This window comes from Ictalurus punctatus, chromosome 14, assembly GCF_001660625.3.
Source record: "Ictalurus punctatus breed USDA103 chromosome 14, Coco_2.0, whole genome shotgun sequence".
In the NCBI taxonomy this organism is placed as follows: Eukaryota; Metazoa; Chordata; class Actinopteri; order Siluriformes; family Ictaluridae; genus Ictalurus; species Ictalurus punctatus.
Genome location: NC_030429.2, coordinates 6,614,821 through 6,642,389, shown reverse-complemented (window position 1 = coordinate 6,642,389; position 27,569 = coordinate 6,614,821). Strand labels below are relative to the sequence as shown.

General features: G+C 37.8%; 2 protein-coding genes and 1 long non-coding RNA gene across 3 annotated transcripts; 2 read left to right on the top strand and 1 right to left on the bottom strand.

The window, feature by feature from the left end:
* Positions 1 to 4,785: 4,785 nt before the first annotated feature.
* On the top strand, positions 4,786 to 8,788 carry nkx2.5 (NK2 homeobox 5). The gene is made up of 2 exons (XM_017484692.3): positions 4,786 to 5,104; positions 6,302 to 8,788. The coding sequence occupies exons 1-2, from the start codon at positions 4,786 to 4,788 to the stop codon at positions 6,907 to 6,909; spliced, it is 927 nt and encodes a 308-aa protein (XP_017340181.1). The 3' UTR covers positions 6,910 to 8,788.
* A 4,596-nt stretch (positions 8,789 to 13,384) lies between these two features.
* Positions 13,385 to 18,182, bottom strand: bnip1a (BCL2 interacting protein 1a). The gene is made up of 6 exons (XM_017484618.3): positions 18,034 to 18,182; positions 17,107 to 17,199; positions 16,933 to 17,024; positions 16,618 to 16,722; positions 15,309 to 15,427; positions 13,385 to 15,050 (listed from the first exon to the last, which is right to left on the bottom strand). Exons 1-6 carry the CDS (start codon positions 18,106 to 18,108, stop codon positions 14,854 to 14,856), a joined length of 681 nt encoding a protein of 226 aa, XP_017340107.1. The 5' UTR covers positions 18,109 to 18,182; the 3' UTR covers positions 13,385 to 14,853.
* A 4,055-nt stretch (positions 18,183 to 22,237) lies between these two features.
* On the top strand, positions 22,238 to 26,993 carry LOC108275433 (uncharacterized). The gene is made up of 2 exons (XR_001814696.3): positions 22,238 to 22,628; positions 25,778 to 26,993. It is a non-coding gene; the product is annotated as an uncharacterized LOC108275433 (long non-coding RNA).
* Positions 26,994 to 27,569: the final 576 nt, after the last annotated feature.

Sequence of the window (27,569 nt, the reverse complement as noted above, 5' to 3'; positions counted from 1 at the left end):
ATAGAGACAGAAAAAGAGAGTCTGGTGAGCAAATGACTCTTTATAGCTGCTATATTGTAAGTGAGAGCAGAACAACTTGTCTAATGGACATTTTGTAGCATTAAATGTAGCTATAAACAATTAAAATGTGTGACTATTAAAATAATACATTAAAAATGTTAAATGTTTGCATACTGCTGTGGTATACAGTAAGTAGAATAACACACTTCAGTAAATGAGCTGATACTATAGAAATTATAGCATATTAGAATAAGGGTGTTAATATAAACCTGTCATTTATGTTACAGCCGGAATTATTGTCAGAGCTGCTGTTACAGAAATAAATCAACATCATCCTCTGATTCAAGAATTGAATAGTGCTGTGGCATCACATCACCTCGGCATGGATTCCATCCATCCATCCATTTTCTGTATACCACTTATCCTACATAGGGTCGGTTGCAGAGGCACAAGGCAGGGGATACCCTGGACGGTTTTCCGACCCATCGCAGGGCACAATCACACACTGCAGATGATTTGGAACACATGTCTTCGGACTGGAAGAGGAAACTGGAGTACCTGGAGGAAACCCCCAAAGCACGGGAGAACATGCAAACTTTACACGTTCAGGGTGGAGGTGGGATTCAGACCGAGTGCGAGGCAAACATGCGAACCGCTATTTCCATATAACAAAAATATTTAATGCAGGGTCTTCAGAAAATCTTACTTTTTCATCTAACACGTTTGTATGTGCAAATAATCATGACGAATACATAATTATCCAAATGAATCCGAGACGTCATTTGGCAACTTCTAGCGACTATACTTCATCACAGGTTAGCTATTTTCCCTTGGAAAGATTTGGTAACACTGGAAACGAGAGAAAGAGTAGAGAAGAAACCTCTTAAAGTGGCTGCGAGTGTTTGGTCACAGTGAGAAATTGTGATACTTTTGGGCAGTGGTTTTCAAAGTGGGGGCCGCCAGGGGGCGCCCGGGGGGCCTCAACAATTTGGTGTGAAAAATAAATAAATGTATGTTTTCTCTTTCTCACTCTCAGACAACCACACACACACACACACACACACACACACACACACACACACACACAATCAATCCCTAATGTAATGTAATGTAAAGATGTAATTGTTAATTAAAAAAAAGGGGGATATATTCAGAAGTCTGTATTTTTAATGTGTTTTAAAGACATCTTGCAAAAGGGGGGCCTCGGTCAAATTTTTACGCCGTTTGGGGGGCCTTGCCCTGGAAAAGTTTGGGAACCTCTGCTTTGGGGGATATTTTTTAAAAAAAAGTGCATATTGTTGACTTTTAGTCCCTGGGATACTGGCTAAGGTTTGGGGTGAACATAGCGCAATACAGACATTAATTAATTGGATAAGAAAAATAGTTATTCCATTATTGTGTTATTTGTTTCAAATGCTGCACCATCATAACTATAGACTGGGTCTATAGCAAGGTCAGGTCTGGTATTCTCAGGGAGTAAATATCTTAGGCACCTAACTGAATATTGTGATAACAGTGTGGATGCCGTTGAGTCTGGGAGTTGCAGGATAACAGCGGATACGCAGGTGAAGAGACGGAAATACGGCAGTCCTGGTTTCAGTAAGCCAGACCAATTTAGATAAGACCCATCGGCGATGCCATTTCAGCCCTCAGCCCGAGAATATCATCTGCAGGTCACCAAGGAGGAAGTTTTCAAGAACTCTTATCCTCTTTTTTTTTTTTTTTAATCTGCTGGAAGCGCACCGTTGAAAGACAAACCCTGAGACACAACCGAGCTTAAACGAAGAAGTCGCATCCATAGACGACCATTAGTGGATTATATCATTTTATAAACCAGGCTAATATCAAAATTTAGCAAAGAGGAAAACCATTAGGCTAAATCCTTTAAGAGCTTCAGCTGGGAAACCTACATTTGTTGACATTATTTTACCACTTTGAAAGAAAAATGCGTAAAACTGTCTTAACTCTCTATTCAAGCTTTTTCTTTTCTTCTTCTTTAAAAAAAAAAAAAAAAAAAAAAAAAAAAAAAAAAAAAAAAGGTTTTTTTTCCTCCTGATTCTTTCTTCATCACCATTGTCACACACACACACACACACACACACACACGCACACAACTAGAAGGAGGCGGACAGCAGGAGTCTGTTCATAAATCATCCTGAGACAAACCAGCTTTCCATAAGCTTACACGAGTTTACATTATTTCACCAATTATTGCTGCGGTGGCCTGCAGGACTGCTCACTCTGCACTGCGCCCAAAAGTGCTGGCGTTCATTCATCAGACACGGGCAGATCTTCCCCTAAAAACACTGTAAACACGCAGCCGGAGCCGGAGACACGGCGGGACCATTTACACTGGCGTGCAGCGCCAACCGGGGGAGATCAAAACAAACGATAATGCTGTCTGTCTGCCCTGAGGAATTACAGCTCTCTCTATTTCTCTATTTCTGCGAGAGGCCGGAGCGTGCCAAGCTTCTTGCTTTCACACCCAGGCCAAAAATGCCGGAGACTGTGTTTAGCCCACAGTAACAGACTGGACATAAATTTAGCATCAGATTTGTTTATAAATTATTCCATTAGAATTTTAGATTATTCGGCTTGTGTATTTCCCAGGCTTTTAAATCTAAAGAAATCGGTTTAAAACAATCTCCAGTTTGATATCTGAATAAAAATAAACACGGACTAGCCTATTTATTTGTTAAAAATAATGCCTTTGATATCATGGGGGGGGGGGTGTTTCTTGTTCGTGGGAAGGTGTTAAAGTTTCGATGGGGATCTTACATGGACATCAACATGTTACACGTCTTCTTTACTGCTACACACCTGATTCTGCTAATTATTAAGCCCTTAATAAGTTGGGTTTGGTGTGCTGAGGATAAGGGACTGGCGTCCATATCCAAAATGATTTTAACCATTAACTTTACATGTTGATCTCCATTTCAGCGACATCCCACTGGCATCAGTGTAGGCTGCTTCGATCCACTGTTTGTGGTATAATTGGCCTGACCTTTATAACTCGGCTGCTGTTGGGTGGATGTGGGTGGCTGCTGGTTTGTTGTCATCTGTTATCACATCCCGATAACAGTCGGTGACACCGCGATCTGTCGGTGAAAGACGGGTTTGTCAGTGCAGGTTTCAAGATCCGGCACTCACTCTGAGTAATCTTCTCAACCCATGGGTTTCATTGAAATTAATGCATTAAGACAAACAACTAAATGATAAATCTGAATAACTTTTGAAGTTAACTGTTTTCAGTGCAATGGTCCAAAACAGCACTTTAAAACTATACTATATTTATACCATACTATACAATAGCCTACTATACTATACTATACTAGACCTTTATCCTTGATTTAGTACATAAGGACTTAAAAGCTATACTATAATATACTATACTATACCTTTAGCCTTGATTTAGTACATAAGGACTTAAAAGCTATACCATACTATACTATACTAGACCTTTATCCTTGATTTAGTACATAAGGACTTAAAAGCTATACTATACTATACTATACTATACCTTTAGCCTTGATTTAGTACTATAAGTACTTAAAAGCTATACTATACTATACTATACTATACCTTTAGCCTTGATTTTTACTATCAGTACTTAAAAGCTATACTATACTATACTATACTATACCTTTAGCCTTGATTTAGTACTATAAGGACTTAAAAGCTATACTATACTATACTATACTATACTATGCTATACCTTTAGCCTTGATTTAGTACTATAAGTACAAAAAGCTATACTATACTATACTATACCTTTAGCCTTGATTTAGTACTATAAGGACTTAAAAGCTATACTATACTATACTATACTATACTATACTATACTATGCTATACCTTTAGCCTTGATTTAGTACTATAAGGACTTAAAAGCTATACTATACTATACTAAACTATGCTATACCTTTAGCCTTGATTCAGTACTATAAGGACTTAAAAGCTATACTATACTATACTATACTATACTATACTATACTATACTATGGCATCCCTGTCCAATCATGGATTTGCCTAATTGAATACTTCACCCACTTGCTTATCAGTAGCAGTTACCATATCGTCTGAAGATCTGTTTAAAAGACAAATTGACTTTCCTGTTTATAATGAAGTGTTTGGAATGTTTTTGCTAATGTTGTTCATCATGGTGTGCTGCTTTTGAGATGTGTGATATCTCTGACGGTTCCTGTATAATGTGTGTATGTGGATGAAGTGACAATAGCTATGTGAAGAGTATGCTGCTTTAATTAAAAGCATGTCGTCTGTACTACTTTGGTACCATACTATACTATACTATACTATACTATACTATACTATACTATACAGTGATAATAAATGAGCTGTCTAAAAATTTAAAGTACTTTTTTCAGATAAAGATTATTAATGAAAACTTTGGGGTCACAAGAAACAAAGGAAAGAAAGAAAGAAAGACGCCATTAATAATCTCAGTCACATACGTGAGAAAACCAACTTGTCATTCGCTAGGACAGTGAATTTGTAAATTAATGCGTCACGGAATCTGTGTTAGCCAATCAGGTCCCGGGAACATTATTACGCGCAAGCCCCTCCTTGCTTACACACAGCACTCACTCCTCTGCCCTATAGAACCCGCAGAAGAGATGTGTCAGGGGTCGATTTGAGGCGTTTCGCACTTTGGTGAAATTTAACCTGGAGATATATCGCTGGGTCTCCACGCACTAAAGACGCAACGCGTCATCCTGATAAATGACAGCAGGGGTACTCGTGCGTGCTTGAATAGGACTTGGTGCCACATGGCGATGTTTTCGAGTCAAATGTCTTCCACTCCCTTCTCAGTCCGGGATATTTTAAACCTGGAACAGAACCACGAAGACATGGTCTCGTTGGAAATGTCGATCCCCACTTCGTCCTGCATGATGTTCAAACCGGAACCGTTCGTGGACGCGGTGAACGGAGCCGCGCTCTTCGCTCCTGGAGACGAGCAAGACGCTAAAGGTGACAGGAGCACATCTCTGGACTTTAGTCCTGCCTTTTATGGGAAGAGTTTCTTAGAAATGGATCTAGCCAAAGACGCAAAGTCGGACGACATGCTTGACGCCAAAGAGAGAAAAGGTGATATTATATTATATGTGAATTAAAACCGTGATGAGTCACAGAAACGCTAAGCAACATATTTTGAATCTCTCATATATTCTGTTTTGGGCAGATGTACAAAATTGGACGGAAATATTCACATTGTTTAACAAGAATTATTATTATTATTATTATTATTATTATTATTATTATTAGTAGTAGTAGTAGTAGTAGTAGTAGTAGTAGCAGTAGTATTACTAGTACTATTACTAGTACTACTACTACTACTACTACTAATAATAATAATAATGATAATAATAATCATCATCATCATCATCATGGTATTCTGATTTATATTTAAGATCCAAACACAAACGTATTGGGTGTATCCACGTATTTTGGCTTCCAACATTAATGCTGTGTCCTTTATTGCACAAGGTTCTCGCTTTTTTTATTATATCATTTAATTTAATTTAACTTGATTTAATTTAATTTATTCGAATGTCTTCACATGTTGTTTGTCAAGATGATGGCGTTTATAAAACGTGAACTTGGTAATCTCCGATTTGATCTGCTCCACGGAAATGTGTTTATCTCTGTAATAATTATTTCATGTCAGAGAGTTACACTGTTATGATTACTAGAAGTGAACATTTGTGCGCGATTTATAATCTTTCCCAGAAAACTCCTCCAAACATTTTGACAAATGACCAAGGAGGCTGATTTCGCAGTGTCAGGATTACTGCACCCAGACTGGCCAGTTTCACACAGTGTGTAACATTTCTCACAGTTGAATTAACACTTCAGTTGCTGAAGCAACGCATACAGTCAATTAATTAATCACTGGGAATTATTTTGAATGAACTCTTACAGCATCGTACAGTAAATATGCTGAATGTGTTTAATTATTTCTAACAGAACTGCAGCGTTGCCGTACTTCTTATTGCGTTGCATTAATACTTACAGTGGTCAATTAATAAACTCTTAATGAATAATTGAAATCAACACTGTAGGTGTTAATCCATGAGCAACAACAAACCACATTATCTGTTTAAGGTAATACAATAACAATCGCCTCTGATTGGTTAAGATATTTTATACTATATATATATTTATATATATTTATTAAATGTGTATGTGTATTAAATGTACCAACCCAATAAATAAATAAATAAATAAATAAATACATACATACATACATACATACATAAATTCAGCGCACCTGTGTGATTTCAGAGAAAGCGCGTTCACCGGAGGAGCGCCAGAAACCGGATGAGGTGGAGCGGCCCGGGCAGCGGAAACGGCGAAAGCCGCGCGTGCTGTTCTCGCAGGCGCAGGTGTACGAGCTCGAGAGGCGCTTCAAGCAGCAGAAGTACCTGTCTGCGCCCGAGCGGGATCACCTGGCGCACGTGCTCAAGCTGACGTCCACGCAGGTGAAGATCTGGTTTCAGAACAGGCGCTACAAGTGCAAGCGGCAGCGCCAGGACCAGACGCTCGAGATGGTGGGCGCGGGCCCACCGAGGCGCGTGTCCGTGCCCGTGCTCGTGCGCGACGGCAAGCGCTGTTTGGGAGACGCCGCGTCCGCGTACAGCGCGTCATACAACGTGGGGATCAACCACTTCCCTTATAACGCCTACCACAGTTTCGGGAACGTGAACTTCCCGAGCGCCGGAAACACGAACTACACGTGCAACTACTCGGCGAGCGCAAACGTGCCTCCGGTGCAGACGTCACCGTCCAGTGGTAATTATGTGAATTTTGGAGTCGGGGATCTGAATAACGTGCAGGCGCCGTTTCAGACCAACGGCGGCGTTTCCTCGTTACACGGCATTCGGGCCTGGTGAAGCAGACTCTCACGGACATGATGCACAGGCGATTGGTCTTGAGGCAACGCTGCCAGCGTGAACTGCACGAATATGGTTGAAACACACACATTACTCTTACCGCTTCAGAAGAAAAAAATGTACATTAATATGAATTAAGCTTTTGTGTTATTCCTATAAAAAAAAATTTAGCATATACATAAGCCCTATATTTTTAAATGTATTGTTTGTATTGTCTGTAATGGATACACTTTTCGATTGGAGTGTGTAGAGCTCTCGCCTTTTTTTTTTTGTCCATATCTTGTCTATACACTCAGAAAATTCAGTTAACACTTAAGGGTTCTCGGTTGTGCCTCTGCTGCAGATTGGACACTCTCACAAATAAAGGTACGAGACTGTACTTTCCCCTTGTAGCTGAGGTGGGTCCATCAAGGAGACATGTTTTGCACGTTATAGGCTATGTATCTTTTTTCTTGCTGAAGTTGCATGTGCTTTTATTAGAGTAAAGCTTTAAAGGTCCATTGGTGGTCCTTAATGATAAAACTTTAAATTGTTTTTAAAGGTTTTCCAGGTGAATGATACATGCTAACGGTACAAAACTGGTCCCCATGATGGTACAGTTTGGTGCCTGTATTTCTGGGAGTGTAGATCTCTATATCAGTGTTTAAGTGTTCTCCTACTGAACAATTTGTTGGAAGCTAAGAACCCTTAATTATCCAATGAACTCTTGAAAAACCACCCTCCTCCCAGTGAGTGTTTCCAAAAACATGGTCCATACTTGCTGTGTTAAAAAAAAAATCAAAATGACAAGTAAAAGCAAATTTAATCAATACTAGTTTTTCTTTGTGGGAGAAAAAAAAAAACAAGAAAGAACAGAAGAGTGAAAAAAAAACATTTTATCCCTATTAGTGTGTTGTCTAGATAGTACATGATAGACTCAATTTTCTCTGAATTTCTTGACACTAGAAGACACATCTATGTCCATGTTCCCTTTGGTGTATTTTCATAATTAGTTTCAATATATAGACAGCTGTATTTTATTGCAATAGATATTTCACTGGATGGACATAGGACATATGTGGAGGTTTACAGGAGAATGATATTAACACATGGATAACAAGATGTAATGTATTTGGGGTTTTTTTTGGAATGAACACATAAACTATGCATATATAATAATTAAAATAAAAAAGAGCATTCTCTGTTTAAGGGCATGTTGAGGAGACAGGGTAGGGATGAATATATTTATTAAATGAAGAAAGAATACCTTTTGATATTTACTCATTAATGCTATTGAGCTATAGTACCAGGTTCATAGGTGCTACATTTCTACTATAAATAACGTTAATGAACTATTCCAAGGTAGACTGTGACTTATTAGGAACAATACCATAAAGGATTAATCAAGCATTTTATGTTATATTGTTGCTGGTGATGTTGCCTCAGAGAGCAGTGTTGTGCATCACTGGATCCTTTTCACACATCACACTAGTGTCATTTGTACTTTTGCTTATTATTATTTTATTTTATTTTAGAAATGTAAGAAATGTAACTTAATTCTTAGGAGTGGTTTGTTTAGAAATGCAGCGTTTTTAACGAATTCAGCTTCTGAAAGATGGAAACTTACTGTTCAAGTCAAACGGAGTGAAAACACCAAACCCGGGCATCCAGACACATTTAACTGTGTGAGGTTCTGTTTGTTTGTTTGTTTGTTTTGTATTTCATCTAATATTTGTTTTGTTCTCATATGACGGGTGACCACTGAAAGCGGACCCACACTTGAAAAGTGATAAGTACACAGTATTTGTCGGTACAGTCGGCTGTCGGTACAAATGTACACATTTCTGTAGGCATGATCTGTAATCCTGTAATCGAAAATAAACTCGACCGGAAAAACTAATGATGATTTGGTTTGAAGACATTATTATTATTATTATTATTATTATTATTATTATTATTATTATTATTATTATTATTATATTGTTATTATTGTTGTTGTTGTTATTATTGTTGTTGTTAATTCTTCTTCTTCTTCTTCTTCTTCTTCTTCTTATTATTATTATTATTATTATTATTATTATTATTATTATTATTAATTATATTCTGTTTTTCAGTCTTCAATATGTGTTTTCAATGTAAATTATATAATGGTGCCTAACTACTACTTCTAGCCTACTACTATTTATTCTATTAAGGCTATTATTATTATTATTATTATTATTATTATTATTATTATTATTATTATTATCAGTAGTATTAGTAGTAATAACAGAAGTAGTTTTAATACAGCAGTGAAAGACGTGCGTCATTTTGAAACTTTGGCTCGTTTGTTTTTACCGAACTTTTCTTCTTCGTCGTCGTCATTTTATTTTCTGCTTCAATATAGGCCTATGTATATTTTATACTAGTACTACTATTTATTTTATTATTTTATTTAACCTATTATTATTATTATTATTATTATTATTATTATTTTATTTACCCTATTATTATTATTATTATTATTATTATTATTACTAGCAGTAGTAGTAGTAGGCGGCCTAGTAGTAACAACAACAACAACAACAATAGAAATAATAATAATAACTTATTCTGAAATGCGTGTCTAGTTGAATGGTTAAAAACCGGCCACTCCATTAACAAAGATGAGAAAACAACAGTACACTTTCCCGGACAGACTAATCCACTGTGTTTAGAGTCAGCCTTCCAGCTCTTTACAGACTTTCATTCAGTAATCTGTGGGTGGCAATGACAGCTTTATAGCTCCTTTAGGAATCGACTATGAGTCCGACTTCGAAAGCTCTCGATGTCACTGGAACCCGAAAAGCGCCTAAAAGTACATAAATCAGTGCCCTGCAAATATTTATTTGAAAGTCGGAGAGCATTAACATGTTTGGTGGATCGGATGAAGCTGATGTGACAGCTCTTCCTGTTAAATCGTCCTGACCCACAAGACCCGCTTCACTCACCTGCATGTTGTCATTTCATTGACTGACAGCTTGAATTAAAGGCATCAACAGTTTATCCTCCATTTGCATTGGATACAGTATGAGGTAGTAACTCTCACATGATAATCTGGGATTTAGATTTTTCATTAGACAATAAAATTATATATTAAATTATATATTACATAAAATAATAATAATAATATTAATAATAATAATAATAATAATAATAATAATAATAATAATAATAATAATAATAATAAACATTGCATGACATGGTCTTAGATAATTAACAACCTCACAGATTCCCAACCCTGGTCCTGGAGTAAATGTGCAGGAGCAGGGATACTCCAGGAGCAGGGCTGGAAACATGTGGACTATCTGAACATTGCACAGCATCACAGTTGCTCAACACAGCAGAGGCAAAGGAGGCATTGAGATGATGTGTAAGGCCAGGGAAAAGGACAGACAGAATAGGAGCCACTTCACATGAGTAAGCAATGGTCCTTGTACATCTCTCTAGTCTCTCCACACACGCCAGGAGACACTTGTGTGTTTCTTTTCCAAAACTCTGTACACATAAACAAACCAAGGCCTGCATGTAAATCTGAATGACTACTCTGGATGTACAAAATGGCAGCCAGTTCCTGGGCCCTGACCAAATGGGAGTATTTTGAGGGAACGACCGAGGGAGGGCGACAGGAAGGTCACCCAGCCAGCAGCGGGCCACCAGCTCTCCTAGGCGTTGAAAAGAACAAGGCAGATAGCATGGACACACAAGCCTAAAAATAACAGGCCTTGTCTTGCTCTTCCAATGGAAAGAGCAAGAAAAAGAGAGGGAGGAAATAAAGAAAGAAAGGGGGGAGAGAGAGAGAGAGAGAGAGAGAGCGAAAGAGAGAGAGAGAGAGGGACTGTGGGTAGTGGTGGGGGGTTAATAATCAGCTCTTCCGACTCTTATCGGAGAAAGGACAGAGCTGCATGCCTCTTTATCTGCACCGTTAAGATTGCGTCCTGGGCTTTTTTGAGCTTTTCTCCTCCTGTGCTCCAGCAGAACTGCCAGCTCCACAGAACACCGGATGGAGTTTAATTCAGTCAAAGCCATGTGTCACACTGGAGCTGTTCATCAGACAGCATACAGCCTCCGGCACCTGGAAATATACAGCAGCATAAAACTGAGAGGCCATGAGAAAGTTTCCAAGAGACCAGGAGAGATTCAGATTTGACTTGGATTAAACTCGGGATAGTGAAAAAAAAGTTTTAACATGCACTTACATTTACATTTATTTGCTTAGTGAGTCTTTTATACACAAAACACTCATACACTGTATGAGTGTAGCACTTTAACTTTTCAAAACACTTTTAAACAATAAATAAATAAATAAATAAATAAATAAATAAATAAATAAAAATACACATAGTCTGTAATGCCTCCCATGCCATGAAAGATCATGTCTTACATGTTGCATAATAATTTAGGACTTATTTGCTTTAGAGACTTGCTTTAAATTGTGTCTTGTCACAGAGATCGGTGGCTTAGTGGGAACAAAAAAATGACAGCACATCCACTCCTAGCGTCACAGTTTAGTATAAAACAATTATTGCTTTTTTGTTTTGATTATAAAATGTCATGACTTAAACCCGCTCGCAGCTTTCACGCAAGACCTTATGAAAACTTTTTACATTTTTATTGACTGTTAAATGGAATTTACCTTACTTGTGCAAAGCCTATATGGGTTAGCTACGAGAAAGTGCCCTCTAAGTGCCCCTGCCCCTTAGACAGCCTGTGTCCACACCTGCCTCATAATGGTTTATAATGTATATCTTGAGTGCTTGAGCAGGCTATTTCATTAAAAAAAGGCAAAGACTACATCCTTTACAGATATCTCTTCTTTGGGAAAACTCTAATATTACTCTTAAAAATAACATTTGTCTTACTACAGTGCTGCCTCATCCTGATTTCTTGTTTTTGCGTATATCTCAAAGATAAAACAAAGCAAAACCGACTAAACACAAAATACAGTTTTTAAATGATAATGTTATTTATTGAAGCAAAAAAGTTATCCAATACCAACTGGGCCTGTGAAAATGTATTTGCCCCCATAACATTTTCAACAGCATGAAGTTGGTTAAGAGGTCTTATCCTGTAAGTCCTTATGCCAAAATTTAATATGCAAAAATTCCAGAAATGATGAAGATTGAAATACGTCAGTCTGGGAAAGGTTACAAAGCTATTTCAAAGGCTCTGGGACTCCGAAGAACCACAGTGAGAGCCATTATCTCCAAATGGAAAACAGTAGTGAACCTTACCAGAAGTGGCCGACCTTCCAAAATTCTAAATTCCAAAATCCAAGAGCACAGCAACGACTCATCCAGCAAGTTACAAAAGTGCCGAAGACATCAAAGAAACTACAGGCCTCTCTTGCATCAATAAAGGTCACTATTCATGACTCCACTATATGGAAGAGTGGTGAGGTGAAAAGCACTGCTAACCCAGAAGAACATTAAGGCTTGTCTGAATTTTGCCAAAACACACCTTGATGATCCTCAAACCTTTTGGGAGAATGTTCTGTGGACTGATGAGTCGAAAGTGGAACTGTTTGGAAGACAGGGGTCCCGTTACATCCGGCGTAAACCAAACACAGAATACCACAAAAAGAACATCATACCTACGATCAAGCATGGTGGTGGTAGAGTGCTGGTGTGGGGATGCTCTGCTGCTTCAGGGCCTGGGCAACTTGAACTGTGCTCGCTACTAGAAAATCCTTAAGGAGAATGTCCGGTCTTCAGTTCGTAAGTTGAAACACAATCACAACTGGATTATGAGGCAAGACAATGATCCAAAGCATAGGAGTAAATCCTAGTCCTAGAAGTAAGTGAAAAACTGATCTCCAGTTATCGGAAACATTAAGGTTGCAGTTATCGCTGCTAAATGTGACACAACCAGATTTTAAGTTTAAGGGGGCAATTTGTTTTTCACATTGGTGACAGGTGTTGGACAACTTTTTTTTGCTTCAATAATAATAAGAAAAAAAAAGTTTTATGTTGTATTTCATTTGAAGATCTGAAACTATTTAGTATGAGATACACAACAACAGAAGAAATAAAAAGTACTTGTTACCTGTCTCATTTACATAATTATTAATGCAGCTACATAATGCTATGCCTACATCTAAACATAACCCTAACCTTAGTAACCAAAAGATAACCTTTCAGCTCTTTTGTTTGTGCTCCATCAGTTTTTGTAAAAAAAAAAAAAAAAAAAAAGCTTTCCTCATGGGGACCAGCCAAATGTCCTCACATGGTTTGGTACCCAAAAGATACAACATATAAACTGATATGAAAACATAAACTCCACAATTACAGTAACCTGGAGGTGGAGCTATAACACAGTAACACTACCCGTGGTATAGACTGTATTTAAAACCTCTTTGAGTTTCCTCTTCGGATCCTGAGTTTATGGCTTAAACGAACGAGGCAACTGGTTTTAACTAAACTAATGGAAATTAGCTTTTTAGAAAAGATCCAATAATTTCACATACATCAGATTTACATGAAATCCTGGATTGTAATATTTATTTTAGATATATTTGATGCCAGTATAGTTTAACAAGGTTTTGATGACATATCAAAACTGAAATTGGAGGTGAAAGTGAACTAAAATCAATTCCTCATATTAAAACAACATTCTTCTGAGACAACGGCACCAATATACAATAAAGTGTGATTTTAATGTAAAGTAACCATTCAGCACTGGCTGACGGTTAGTAAGACTTTGTATTGAATGTGCAATAATTAATAATGCATTATACAGCAACATATAGAGACAGGTGACAATTATTAGTCATTACTTCAGGAATGAAATAAAATAAAATAAAAAATTCATATTAGGCCACAGTTGATAGGATGATAGCAGACTTCAGGTACATTACATCAGCATTACCAGCACAAGTCAGTCCTCAGCTCCTTTAGACTTCACACTTTATAAAAGTTGAAAGTGCATTTTCTTCCTGAAAACCACACTGATTCATTCCCTGATACAGATTTAGGCAAGTGTTGGAAAATCACAGTTGTGCTCATAAATTAACACACCCCTTGCAGAATCTGTGAAATGTTAATAATTTTAAAAAAGAGGGATAATTAAAAATGCATTTTGTTTTTAATTTAGTGCTGCCCTGAATAAGCTATTTAACCAAATGAACCAGTTCAAAATTTACATAAGCTTGATTATTAATACTGTGTGTCGTTACCTGGATGATCAACGACTGTGTTTATGTTTTGTGAGAGTTCTTCATGAGTCCCTTGTTTGTTCTGCCCACTATTCTTCAGAAAAATCCTCCAGGTCCTGCACATTCTTTAATTTTCCAGCATCTTCTGCATATTTGACCCCATTCCAACAGTCTCTATACGACGTTGAGATCCATCTTCCCACACTATGGACAACTGAGGGACTCGTACACGACTATTACAATAGGTGCAAACATTCACTGATGCCCAAGAAGGCAACACGATACAATGGTGGCGGTCGGGGGGTGTTAAACTTTTGGTGTAAATTGTTATTATTTTTGGTTTAAGAACTTATTTTTTTAATTTAGTAATGCCCTTTCAGAAGCTACATAAGATATTTACATGTTTCCCAGAAGACAAGATAATAACAATTTACACCAATCATCTTGTTCAAAAGTTTACATCCCTGTGGCTCTTAATGTATCGTTTTGCCTTCATTTGTGTAAATTCAGTGATTATTGTGTCTTATGGACTACATGTAAACACCTGTTATGTGAAATAGCTTATTGAGGGCAGTACTAAATAAAAAACAAAATGCAATTTTAATTATCCCTCTTGTTTTTTTTTAGGGTTATGTCGATTCACAAGCACAACTGTATATAATTTATTGAAATAGAACTGCATATCTCCACTAACAGAACAGTTTAGTCCAACATTAGCGTATCTCTGTAATCGGAAAACTGTCACATGGAAATTTGATTCCGAACCCTTGTCAGATTGCACCAAATGCTCCAGATCAAAGGAAGGGGAAGAGTCTTTTCTTCAGAATATACAAAACAGTGGCCAGAAAGAGTGCCAAGGCCAGGAAGATGAGCAGTTTGTCTGTCAATTCACGTCGGTTATATTTTGTGATGAGTTTTCGTCCCAGCTGGATGGTCCCCGTCATAGCCTTAAACTCTTCATTGGTTTCTTGAACTGTCCTTGATGATGTGGCTGTAGAGAGAAAATTATTATTATTATTATTATTATTATTATTATTATTATTATCATCATCACCATCATCATTAGTTCCTGAAATAAGGGTAACTTGTGGGAGTCTTGGTGCAGATCTTAATAAAGAGCACAATCCACTCAGTCTAATAGTGAAGTCAAGAAAGCATGAACCAGGGTCGTTTGCATCTTTCAGATCTTTGAGTACAAAAAAAGCTTGGCTGGGATCTAAGGGATTGGATAGATGAAAAGAGCCCTTACCCAAAGTACTTATGGTCTCCTCGCTCTGCTTCACCTGCTGTGACATCATTCTGCTGATGCTCATCAGGCTCTCGGTGATGTTGCTAGAGGTCTGAACCATGCTCTCCTTCGTCACCTTTCTGATCGGAAGAACAAAAGAAATTGGCTAAAATTTAAGTAAGTAAGTAAGTAAGTAAATAAATAAATAAATAAATAAATAAATAAATAACCCATTCTCCACTGAGTCGTAGCTGGTGTTGTGAGGTTCTGAAGTTATCAACATCACTATTATCAGGTTTTGACTGGATCTTAAATAGTAAATATTGTTTCTTAAGTATTACAATTATATTGTACTTGTACGCTGCTTCAAATAAAAGTGTCTCCAAAACAAATGAACCTAAATGTAAATACAATACGGCCTGTTTAGTTTAGTTTTATTAGCAGTGTTTTAGGAGAGCAAATGTTATCAATTAAACTGAAATACTCTGAGCTGCCATTTAATTGGCTACACTCACTCTACACCTATATTGTATGATTATCTGATAAAATGTCCAATGAAAATGGCTGTAATAAGGAGAAGGATGTGTGAAAAGGAAATTTAGTTTGATTTCAGTTTTCTTAAGCAGCTAGGAAAAGCTAGGTTTGAAATAATGCATTCAACAATGATAAGTCAACAGAATCATTAAAACATGAACAGTGCCACTGTGAATTAGTAATGATCGCCCTCTACTGACTACTGACAGTATTACATTTACATTTGTGAGAACAAACTTGCCAGACTAGATGTAGTTACGAATGTGAACATATAAAGATATTTAAAAGCTTTATGAGAGCATTCAAACGACCCTTGTGTTTTTCCCGTAACCCTGAGTAAAGTCAGTCTGCATCTGCATCACATTTATTAAAACCACTGACAGTCATTGAAAACTAGGGCTATAAACCAAAATACAATAGCATACGAAGTAAGTAAGTTAATTAGTAAATAAATAAATAAAAAGCAGGCTTCATTTATTATTATTATTTTATATTTTTAACTTGACATCTATAAAAAAAAAAAAAATGAACTACCAAAATATAAATAGATAGATAGAGAGATAGATAGATAAAAACACACAAACAAAAAATAACCTATAATAACAGTGGAGTTAACAGAAACCTAGAACCCAAATTATATTTTTCTGTATCCAATGAACACTGACAACACACACACACGCACACACCACAAATCATATCCTGAACATGAACTATTTTGAACCAAAAAAAAAAGGAAAAACATAGTAACATCCTATAAAAAGTCAGTGTTTTTGATATATCTCTTAAACATAATCACCTCTGTCTCGCAGCAGTGTCACCCACACTCATCAAATCTTCTTTCTCCAGTTTATCAATCGCTAGATTACTGGCCAGATTGGCTTTCCTCCAGGCCGCCTGGTTACTGCAAGAGCGACAGATCTCTATTACAGAGAGAAGGTATTCACACCCCTGAACGTTGCACTGAACATTACAGCCGTACACAGTACATACGACCGTTAAAGTACGACGTGAACCATTGAATATTCAGGACAGGCAAGAAAACACCTTCGCCTCAGCGCACACACATAAAAAAAAAAAATAAGGCACGCGTTAGCCAGTTAATACTCCCGACCTGAGCATCTGTTTCCGATGTCCCTCCACCTGTCTGAGTAAAGCCTGCTTGTCAGACTCTTTGTCCTGCTCCTTCCCCATTTGCTCCAGATCCTGTCATGTGAGTTGTGAATGTTAATATAGGAACACAAAAACACACTCCTGTTCTACAGAAAGCAACATCTTACTGCGTCACCTGGATCCGCTGGCGAAGACGGACGAATTTCTCCTTCACTGTACTGTTGAACTCTGTTAATTTAGTGTGTGGCCCGGTGCATTCACTGATATCCTAAAACAATTCAGAAAACATATAATTAATATACGTATAAATAAAAAAATCAGATACATTTAAAGACTTTTCACTGGGATTAAAAAAACAAGCAAACAACAACAAAAAAAACTTTTTTAATGGTTTTTATACACTCATTGCATTTACAGATTTATTTATTTATTATTTAAAATTTAATTGGAGGACACAATGTTTTAAATTATTATTACTATTATTATTATTATTATTATTATTATTATTATTAATACTCCTCTTTGTGTAACTAGTTGTCTGTTTTTTTTCATTCAATTGATGTACCTTTGTGATTATTATGATGTAATTATTACTACTACTACTACTACTGCTATTATTATCATTATTACTACTACTATAATTATTATTATTACTACTACTACTATTATTATAATTATTATTATTATAATTATTATTACTACTACTACAATAATAATAATAATAATAATAATAATAATAATAATAATATATACCCATTCCTCTGTGTAAGCACACATATTAAACTATTACATTTAATTGTTGTAACTCTATTTTTCATACATTTCTGATTATATTCTTCTTGTTGTTATGTTATCAAAGATGTTTTCCATCACTCATTCCGACAATACCATGGATTATAATAATAATAATCATATAATTAATTGCATGCACAAACATAAAGAAATGAAGAGATCTGAATAATTCTCATTAAGCAGTTGCATCACTGCAGACCGGCTCAGATGTGTGTGTGTAAATACACCAAAGACAGACATTTCCATGCAGATTTCAGTGTCACTTCACATAAAAGCACACAGACCCAGAGAACCTGTCCCACAGCCGTACCTGTATCAGAGCTTTGATTTCCAGATCATATTTAATAATCTCCTGTTCACATATTCGGACGTGGACATCAGCCATGGCTGCTCCTTTGGAGTAAGTCTTCCGGTGTAAAGACCAGGCTATATCCCAAACCACTTCCTCTCAGAAATGTAGTCAACTACATAGGGAGTATAGTCCATCTTTCTTTTCAGAGGTAGTGCACTTATTGAGAAGAGAGAAACTGCTCAATTCTGTCTCCTGAACTGATTACTTAAGGAATAAACAATGTGCCCCAAAAACAACACGCCACAATCAGTTGCTCTAGTGGCTTTGATTTTAGCACACTATTTAGTGCGATAGCAATGCGATTTAAGACACACCCCACCGCAAACCGGCTCTCTCTGCGCGGATAAAGTGTGAAGCAAGCAACAATGAACACCAAAACCGGAAGTATCATACTAACACGTCATCTTTCAAATATATATATCGTTGAAGACCTCTCCACATGAAGCTACATATCTCTGCTGCCCTGTCAAATAAATAAATAAATAATAATTAGCTTGCTTCAATAAATACATCCTCATGCTGGTTCACTAGGTCACTGACTAAGAGTACTATCAGTATAAAAACCCTGTTGGGAAGGTAGTATAGAGTGGTATGAAAAACACATAAGACGACTCATTTTTTTAATTAACATGCTAATTTAAAGTACTTCAGGAAGAGGTAGTACTTTGAGGCGGCTGTGGCTGAGGTGGTAGAGCGAAGTGTCCTTGGGCAAGACACTGAACCCCAAGTTGCTCCTGATGGCAAGTTAGCGCCTTGCATGGCAGCTCTGCTACCATTGGTGTGTGAGTGTGTGTGTGAATGGGTGAATGAGACACAGTGTAAAGCACTTTGGATAAAAGCGCTATATAAGTGTACCATTTACCACAAAAGGTAGATGGATGCTGACCCATTTCCAGTTAGGTAGGCAAGCATCAATGCAGGAAGCTACAGGAAGCCAGTAGAGGAAGCATAACAATAGGGTGGTGTGGGAGAACTTGGGAAGCTTTAAAACAAGCCATGCAGCTGCTTTCTGGATCAGTTGCAGAGTTTGAATAGCTTTCAGAGGCAGACCTGGCAGGATCGAGTAGACCAGTCTCAGAACGACAAGGAGCACCTTTCTCAAAAGTCACCTGAGAGGCCTGTGTGGATAGACAGGGACGAATCCTTCTGATGTTATAAAGGAGAAACCGGCATTATCTTGTCAGATCAGCAATATGAGAGGAGAAAGACAGCTGATAGTCCATGGTTACCCCAAGATTGCACGCAGAGACCGGTGATGATATCTGAGAGTGTTCCAGGATGATCACAAAATCTTGACAGGGGGGTGACTCCTGGGATAAACAGCAATTCAGTTATGTTGGGATTATGTTTCAGCTGCCATCCATGATGAGCTAAGCAGCAAACCAAATTCCTGGTTTGTCTAGGTTAGCAGAATATTTAATAAATATTTGATTTAAAAAAATTTATTCAATTTTTTTTTCTGTTAAAATAGTACTTTAACACTTGAATGTTTGAATGTAAGTTTCACTCAAGCAGATTTGTGTCTACTTTTAATTGAGTACGATTTTGACACAGTGCCCATACGTTTACTTAAGTACAATTTGTACATTTTCCACCCCTACACATAATAGAACCATTTAAAAAAACTATACTTTTTAAGACATTTTTGCATTATTCCTTAGTGTCGGAGAAACACATGTAAAATTACCTTCAGTGAGAAAATCATGTCTCTAGCCCTCTGAAGGACTTGGGTGCGTCTCATTTCTTATTTGGGCATCCTCGTTTCCTTTCTTCGCTTCCTTTCCTTGCGTCTTAGCTCCACCCCCTTAGGATGTAGGGAAGGATGAAAGGGTGAGATGTGAGGAGAGAAGAATCGAAGCAAGTCGAATGGAATATCCTCGCTGTCTCAAGCGTCACTTCAAAGCGACGTCAATTAATGACGACTGCTCAGCTGGACAACCTCACTGCGCTTCAGGGATCTGCCATTATGCTTATTTATTGATCTGACATCACGTTGTTGGAGCTTGGTTAATAACGACATTCTTAATAAAGTAAAAGGCACTGATAGTATGTGAAATGTCAGGGTTACTCAACAATGGATTAATGAACAATACATAATTTATTGCATCTTTTGTGCAGCTTTACCTATCCAAACATGTAAGGCTCAATTAATTACAATGCTAATTGTAAGCATATTATTATTTAATTATATTTCATACAAAATTCCATCACATAATTTTTGTTTGAAATTGTGGCAGATGCAAAGGAGGAGGGGATTTTATACATGCGCCAGATTTTTTGACAAGAAACACTTCCGCATCGGATACACCTATGTATCCTTGGTCCTAGCTCCTCTGAAAGTTTCCTCACTCCTCGGTCCTCGCCTCCTCGTGGTGCAATTAGAGAATTGATATGTCCTTCAAGATGGTTGACATTGATCGATTTCCGGGTCACGGGCTGGAGGACGGAGGAACGAGGAAACGAGGAACCATCAGTCTGAGTATCGAGAAGCAACCGTGGTGTCCGATCCAGGGTGCATTCCCGCCTCATGTCAAGTATTCCCTGGATACAGAAAGTGCATGGTTTCATATCATGCTGCATTGTCCTGCAGAGGGTGCCAAATGTCTGTCACAAACCAAGCAATAGAAAGAAGCAATAACAGTCATCATTTACGATAGGTATTTTATCGTTTCTTTTCAGATAAGTAAGTACCATGTCTGAGACCCATGGGCGCACGAGCAGCTTGTGCCACTGCTGTTCATGGTTCTGGTGGAAAGGAGAACGGATTTTTGATGACATTCAACCTCCACAGGCGTGATGGCACAGGCGCACTCAAACTGTGACTGAACAGAGGAAATAGGAAACAGATGTAATTAGTGCCGTTGTGATGAGGGTCTGTCCTACTGCGACAGTATGAGAGCGCTGCCAGTTTGGCTGATGCGTGCCGTCAAAGCCATTCAGCCCTGCATTTCCAAGCTGCTTCCTATTGATAGTGCGACAAATGTCACACATGGTCAAGACATGGGTTTATGATCCCTGTCTGAATGTTTTGTACCCCCCCTTCCTTGCCTTATAATATGCACACACCACTGCTGTATATGTCATTTGTTCTATATGGGATATTTATTTTGTCATTACATATAATAAGTCATGCTTTAAAGCATTTTGCAATCAACGACCCTTACAATGTAAAATACTACATTTCATAGATTCCTTCTAAACATAATCACAATCAAATTTTCCCTCTGAACATAATTGCTAACATTAATATTTTGGCTATTTTCTTTTGCAGCGGGTGAACTTTTTACTCCTGAACTTTCCATTGACCAAACACGTTAGGTCCAAGTTGACATTATTTAAAGGCTACATGAATTTGAGTTAATGAGGTTTGGATTAAACCCGTTCAATTCAAGTGAGCACTCAAATCAACTAATAAGTCCAATAAGTATAGACTAATAACTATAAGAACTCAGTAGTAAATATAATAGCTTTGATAATAACGTTGATAATAATGGGTTCTGATTTTGATTACTGTAATTTAAAAGAAAAAACAGGAATAGCATAACCTGTTGAAATACATTTACAGGACAGTGCCAAAAGGTTTCCTGTGACCTCACACAGCTCAGAGAAATGTCTCTATCTAATTACAGCCAAGTCACAAAATACCTTCATGCTCTCCTTTTCTTCTCAGCTTTATGTCTGCTAGGATCCTTACATATACTGTATCTCTCTCTCTCTCTCTCTCTCTCTCTCTCTCTCTCTCTCTCTCTCTATATATATATATATATATATATATATATATATATATATATATATATATATATATCCATGTTCGTGTTCATTACTTCATATTGATCTGCTGAATTATTTGAGGGCAGATAATTAAAATTACTGATTTTCGTAAGTGCACCAAACCACTGAAAGTCAATTTCACTACATTAAAGCTGCAGTATGCAACTTTTATTATTATTATTATTAAAAATGAACAAAAATCAATTATTGAGCAAGTATGCAAAAAAAAAAAAAAAAAAAAAAAAAAAAAAAAAAAAAAAAAAAACAGTGTTCAAAACTGATTCCTTACCTTACCCTGAGTTGCAATGGTAAGCTTATAATAATTATTTATAATTTGGGCTGTTGGGTCGGATTTCGCGGGAAACGTCAGTTTGACGTCTTTTGCGTGATCTTTGACGTCATCACGCCGTTGCGTAGTTATGTCACGTCTGTAAACAGAAAGAAGAAGAGTCGACTACTATATCATACGTGTGGGGGCTGTTGAACGGTGGAGTGGTTGTAGCTTGTTCTTACAACAGTTGGTTAGAATTTAAACTTGTTATCTAGATAGTTGCTTTTAATCTGCACAGTTCTAAACACAATCATTGTTGACATGTGTAGAATCACCTGTTGTCAAAACCTAGAAACCTCGAACTGCAGAGAGCCTGAATTCAAAAGGGGAAAGGGACAGAGCCCATGCTAAAACGAGAACAATATTGGCATGGCTTTTGAGAAGTGGCAACAACTCTGAGATCTGAAGGGATTGAAGACTGATGCAGAGATGGCTTTTTTCTGCTGAACAGGTAAGACATTTCAGTGGCTCAATAAGGTATCGAGTTTCCAATGGTGTTTTGTTTTTTTGTTTTTTTTTTAAATAATATGAGACAGCACCTCAGCGACTCTACATAAAAAAAAAAACTAAAAAAAAAACAACCGTATTTGCCGCCACCTTTGTTGTCAAGTACTGGAGCTAGATGACCATCAGATTCATCTGCGCAGAGGAGCAGTGTGGAAGCACAACCCAAGGAAATAAATAAATAAATAAATTACTCCGCAAGCAACTCGCAGTTTTATATTTCAAACAGAGATGGCGATAGTGAGGCAAACATTCAGTACTGCAGCTTCAAAGGAGACAATTCTTCGCGTGTTGGGTCATATTTGTCACACAGGAAAACTGGTCTAGAATGAAACAGCTTTCTTGAAACACTTGTTAAATGTGTTACGGCCCAGTCTAGGTTGGGCCGCACAGAGTAACCAGCTTGGGATTCAAGTTGATTGATCTTTAAATATTAAATGAGGGAGCCAGGAACAACAACACAACAAGGTGGTTCAAAAAGGTTGTGGTATATTATGTCAGACAATATATACATATAACTATACAAATTAACCAAAACAGGCGTATCTTCAGGGTGGGCCAAGGCCAAAATAATAAACAAAAGGATTCTATTATTAGGTAGCTAGCTTACCTAAAAGGAAAAAAAAGAAAATACAAATATTCTTCCCTAACTACCTAAGAAACAGAGACAAAAGGAATCCTCTCCCAAAAGAAATGGCAGCCACACCCCTACTGCCAGTGAACCAAGGGAACATTATATATATACACACACACAAGTGAAGAGAATACACAAAACAGATATAGGGATAACCAAACTCAAAGTCAAAACCAGGCCAAAGCTGAAATCAGGACAGCAGTCAAAATACAGAAATTAGCCACAAGGGCAAGGAACACAAATCAAGCAATCTCCTAACAGATCACACAAACACTTCCAATATCCCACACATTCTCACTCTGTCTTCCTCTTTAAGTATGGACGCCAATCAGTGAGGTCACCCTGGAGGCGGGAGCAAGGCAGATTAGGGCAGGCTGGAAAGTCTGGGAGGGAGGGTGGACACCCCCCCCCCCCCCCCCCCCCATCTAGGGTTCACAACAACAAAAACAACAACCAAAAAACAAAAAAACACAACAACCCCTCAATAACATTGTATCAGCGATCACATTTTGGGCAGTGGTCCAACGCAATCAACAATAATACGTTCAAAAAGGTCTGTGCTGACTACTATGGGTTTTAAGGGAGCAGGAGGAACAACCTGATTAGGTTTACCCACTAACTGGCAAGTATGACAAGCCCTGCAGTATCTTGGGACATCACTTTTCATACCGGGCCAATAAAAATAACTACAGCTGACTACATTTCCTTGTAAAGTACAACACCCTACTTCGTACAGCAGTCCTACTAAAAATGGATGGGTTTACATGAAATAGTTGACATGTTTATCTTTACGAATTTTCAGGACAGTGAGTGAATAGCATTTCCCTTGAAATGGTATTGCTACACACACTATTGCCAAACGTTTGTGGACACCTGACCAGCACACCCATATGTGCTTGTTGAAAATCTCATTCCAGATTTAGTCCCACTTTGCCGTTATAACAACCTCCACTCTTCTGGGAAGGATTGTCACTAGATTTCACAGCGTGGCTGTGGGGATTTGTGATCATTCAGCCATAAGAGCATTAGTGAAGTCAGGCACTGGATGTTGGTTGAGGAGGTCTGGGGTCCAGTCGGCGTTCCAGTTCCTCCCAAAGGTGTTAGGTGGAGTTGAGGTCAGGGCTGTGTGCAGGACACTTGAGTTCTTCCACTCCAACTTTGACAAACCATGTCTTCATGGAGCTTGTTTTGTGCACAGTTCAATACTTTTTCTGTGTCATTCCACGTTATTACACACAACTTTATTTATGGACTTTCATGTTATGAATTCTTTATATTTCCAGATGTCTTGAGTTAATACTGATATCTGGTGAAAATTTCATGTGAATAACCTTGTCATATCACAGCAAACCGGTGAGTCCATTTCCCAGAATGCACCACAAACTACAAACATGGCCGACAAAGACTCCCAAACTCTTTTACCATCCTGAATTCTAATTAGAGACACCTGCTGAAAATTGCACCTTCACCCAGACCACTCCTATATAGAGACTGTTCACACACAATGTCTTTGAGAAGTATATGATTAGTGTATTAGCTCTCTGTCTATACCAAGCCTTGATATTGTGTTTGTGTTTCGGCTTTTGACCTCATCTCTCTGCCTAACCTTGTTTTGACTGTTTGCCTGATCGCCTGACCTCAGCCAATTAAGTTTGTGGATTTTGCATTACCCTTTGACTTGTTGTTTTTGGTATTAAGCTACATAACCTGCCAAACCTCATTGGAAATATATTTACTGAAAAAAAATGTTGATGTGTCCGATACTTATTTCCCCCACTGTACAGATGTCCTCCAGCAAGATTACTTAACAGACATACTGATGTAACCTCCCATCAAAAGCTTAAGCCTTTGGTTAAATGGGTTCAAGATAAAACCTACAGAATTTAATATGAAAAAGAAACGAGTATGATGAACTGAGACTATATGTTTGTGACTTTATTTTAGTGTGGAAAAAAATCCCTCTACTAATTGTAAAAAAAGGCTGATGCTTCTAGCAAACAACATATTAGCATATTAGCATAACGACATAGTTGTACTAACACTAATGTCTAAAATCAACCGTAAGACAAATCAACTTTTACAGTAACAGTGAAAAAGTCATTAGATACAAAACTGTAGTTGTTTGATGGTACCCGTGTCAATTTTATTTGTCCCTTATTTAATTGCATAAAAACACAAATTCAAAACGTTTTGACTGACAATACAGTATATATCTGGAAATCTCATCCCATCCCACTCGCACTTTAACACAACATGTTCCTCAACAATCTCAAAAAGGGAACACATCCAAAACCTTATCTCATGATGTCATATGGACATTTGGACGACTTCTTTAATCAACCACACATGCAAAGTCACTGCTTATAAAATATTAACCATAGTTCTTGATTGACACCTGCAGGATGCGTTTATATGGAATGACCTTTTCAACTGTGCCTGCTGTCTCTCTGTCATTCTCTCAGACAACCAGAAGCAGAAGTGCCCTTTCATCTTCCCTACCTCCTCACCCAGAACTGTGATGCAGGCCGAGCATCTGACACACACCACCAGATGGCCTGAGAGTCTGCAATGGACACACACTAGTGAACATGGAGGGAGAAGCAAAAGTATAGAGAGTGACGGATGAGTGGGAAGAACTCTTGAAAAAGGCAGGATATTGGCACTTATTGGAGGATAACACTGGCGAGGTTTAAAAGGAGGATGCATTTTATTGCTTGCCAAACTGATTCCCAAAATATGAGCTGTTTATTACTCACCTCTGCAAAGATAAATAGAACAAGTGTGTCTACACGGTTCCAATACATACATTTATTATTGGCTTTTTTTATATTACTTGCTTGGTATTCACCTAACAAAGACAGGGCTTCATCAGAATATAAATGCTAGGCTATATCTGCTAACCCTAGGATGACTTTTTCTGTGAGGAGATGTTTGCTTAGCATTTTTAGATGGAGTATCCAGTGTCAGCACTTTGCAACAGTCAGTTCCTTTCATTTTTCTGACACTGGATGGAAGTTTCTGGCAGTTTCTCAGTACCATTTTTGTCTCATAAACTTCAAGAGAGCGAAAAAGAGTGCCTAGTGAGGGTTTGTAGCTGCTATTACATGAGTGATAACGGAAACTAATTTGTTTCACAGGTGCTCCACAACAATGACTGTAGCTATTAACAAATAAAAATGATGTATCTTTCTAGCCTTGATAAATTGCTATGATACAAAGGGAATAAAACACTTCCAGACATGCCATTATTGGAAAACAATCAACTTCAGGGTGGTAAGAGTAACTCTTCTTCATGTCAGGCCGTATCACAAAACCCCTTATTCAGGATTTTGAATCGGTTGCTAAATTGTATCACAGAATAAATTTAATAAGGTTTAACATTAAAAGGAGGGTCCAAACAGATGATAGACAGGGAAGACCAAAATGAGCGCTGAATTGTGGTTTAGACCACATTAACATTAGGTCAGAGAAGCTTTGATAAATCCCACTGAAATCCGAAGGACTCTGTTTCTTTAGTCTTGAGAAGACTAAAAGCTGCAGCAAGGACAGGAGTTCTACCACTCTAGTGTTCTGGAGAGTCACAGAGAGATCCAATTATTCTCTGTAGTCTGGGATGTGTGCGTTTGAAAATATTTGCATCATAGTATTGCTCAGATTAAAAGAATTTTTGATCAGTAACAGTGGAAGATCTCTTCTGTGAACTAAAGCCATCAAAGGTGTGTCATTTCATGCGGGATGGCAAAAAGAAGTAAAGGACCAAAAAGATTAACAAAAACAAAGAACTGTGCTGAGAAGCCATCCAATGAGACAAGAACCATCCATCCATTCTATACCACTTATCCTTTTCAGGGTCATGCGAAACCTAAAGAATATCCCAGGAAGGGAACCTGGAGCCTATATCGAGCACAAGGTGGGGTACACCCTGCCAATCCATCACAGGGCACAATCACATACACATTATGGACAAACCAATCAGCCTACCATGCATGTCTTTGGACTGGGGGAGGAAACCCTCATAGCATGGGGAGAACATGCAAACTCTGCACACACAGGGCCATAGTTGGACTCGAACCCCCAACCCTAGAGGTGTGAAACAAACATGCTAACCACTAAGCCTCCGTGCACCCCTAGCCAAGTACAGACAATCAATTTTGAATCTGCTGAGCAGAAAAATGAACGATACGTTTGGTTTCAATGGCTATGTACAATGGAATCCGAAAGTCTAAAACCACACTAAAAATCTGGATTTTTGAA

Bases quoted from the DNA above. Each gene is read 5' to 3' on its own strand.
- nkx2.5 (XM_017484692.3), top strand. From the start codon at position 4,786: ATGGCGATGTTTTCGAGTCAAATGTCTTCCACTCCCTTCTCAGTCCGG. The intron at 5,105-6,301 runs GTGATATTATAT...GTGTGATTTCAG, and splicing joins TGACGCCAAAGAGAGAAAAG to AGAAAGCGCGTTCACCGGAG.
- bnip1a (XM_017484618.3), bottom strand. From the start codon at position 18,108: ATGGCTGATGTCCACGTCCGAATATGTGAACAGGAGATTATTAAATAT. The intron at 17,200-18,033 runs GTACGGCTGTGG...GAATTGTTTTAG, and splicing joins AAATCAAAGCTCTGATACAG to GATATCAGTGAATGCACCGG. The intron at 16,723-16,932 runs GTCGGGAGTATT...TCGCTCTTGCAG, and splicing joins CATCGGAAACAGATGCTCAG to TAACCAGGCGGCCTGGAGGA.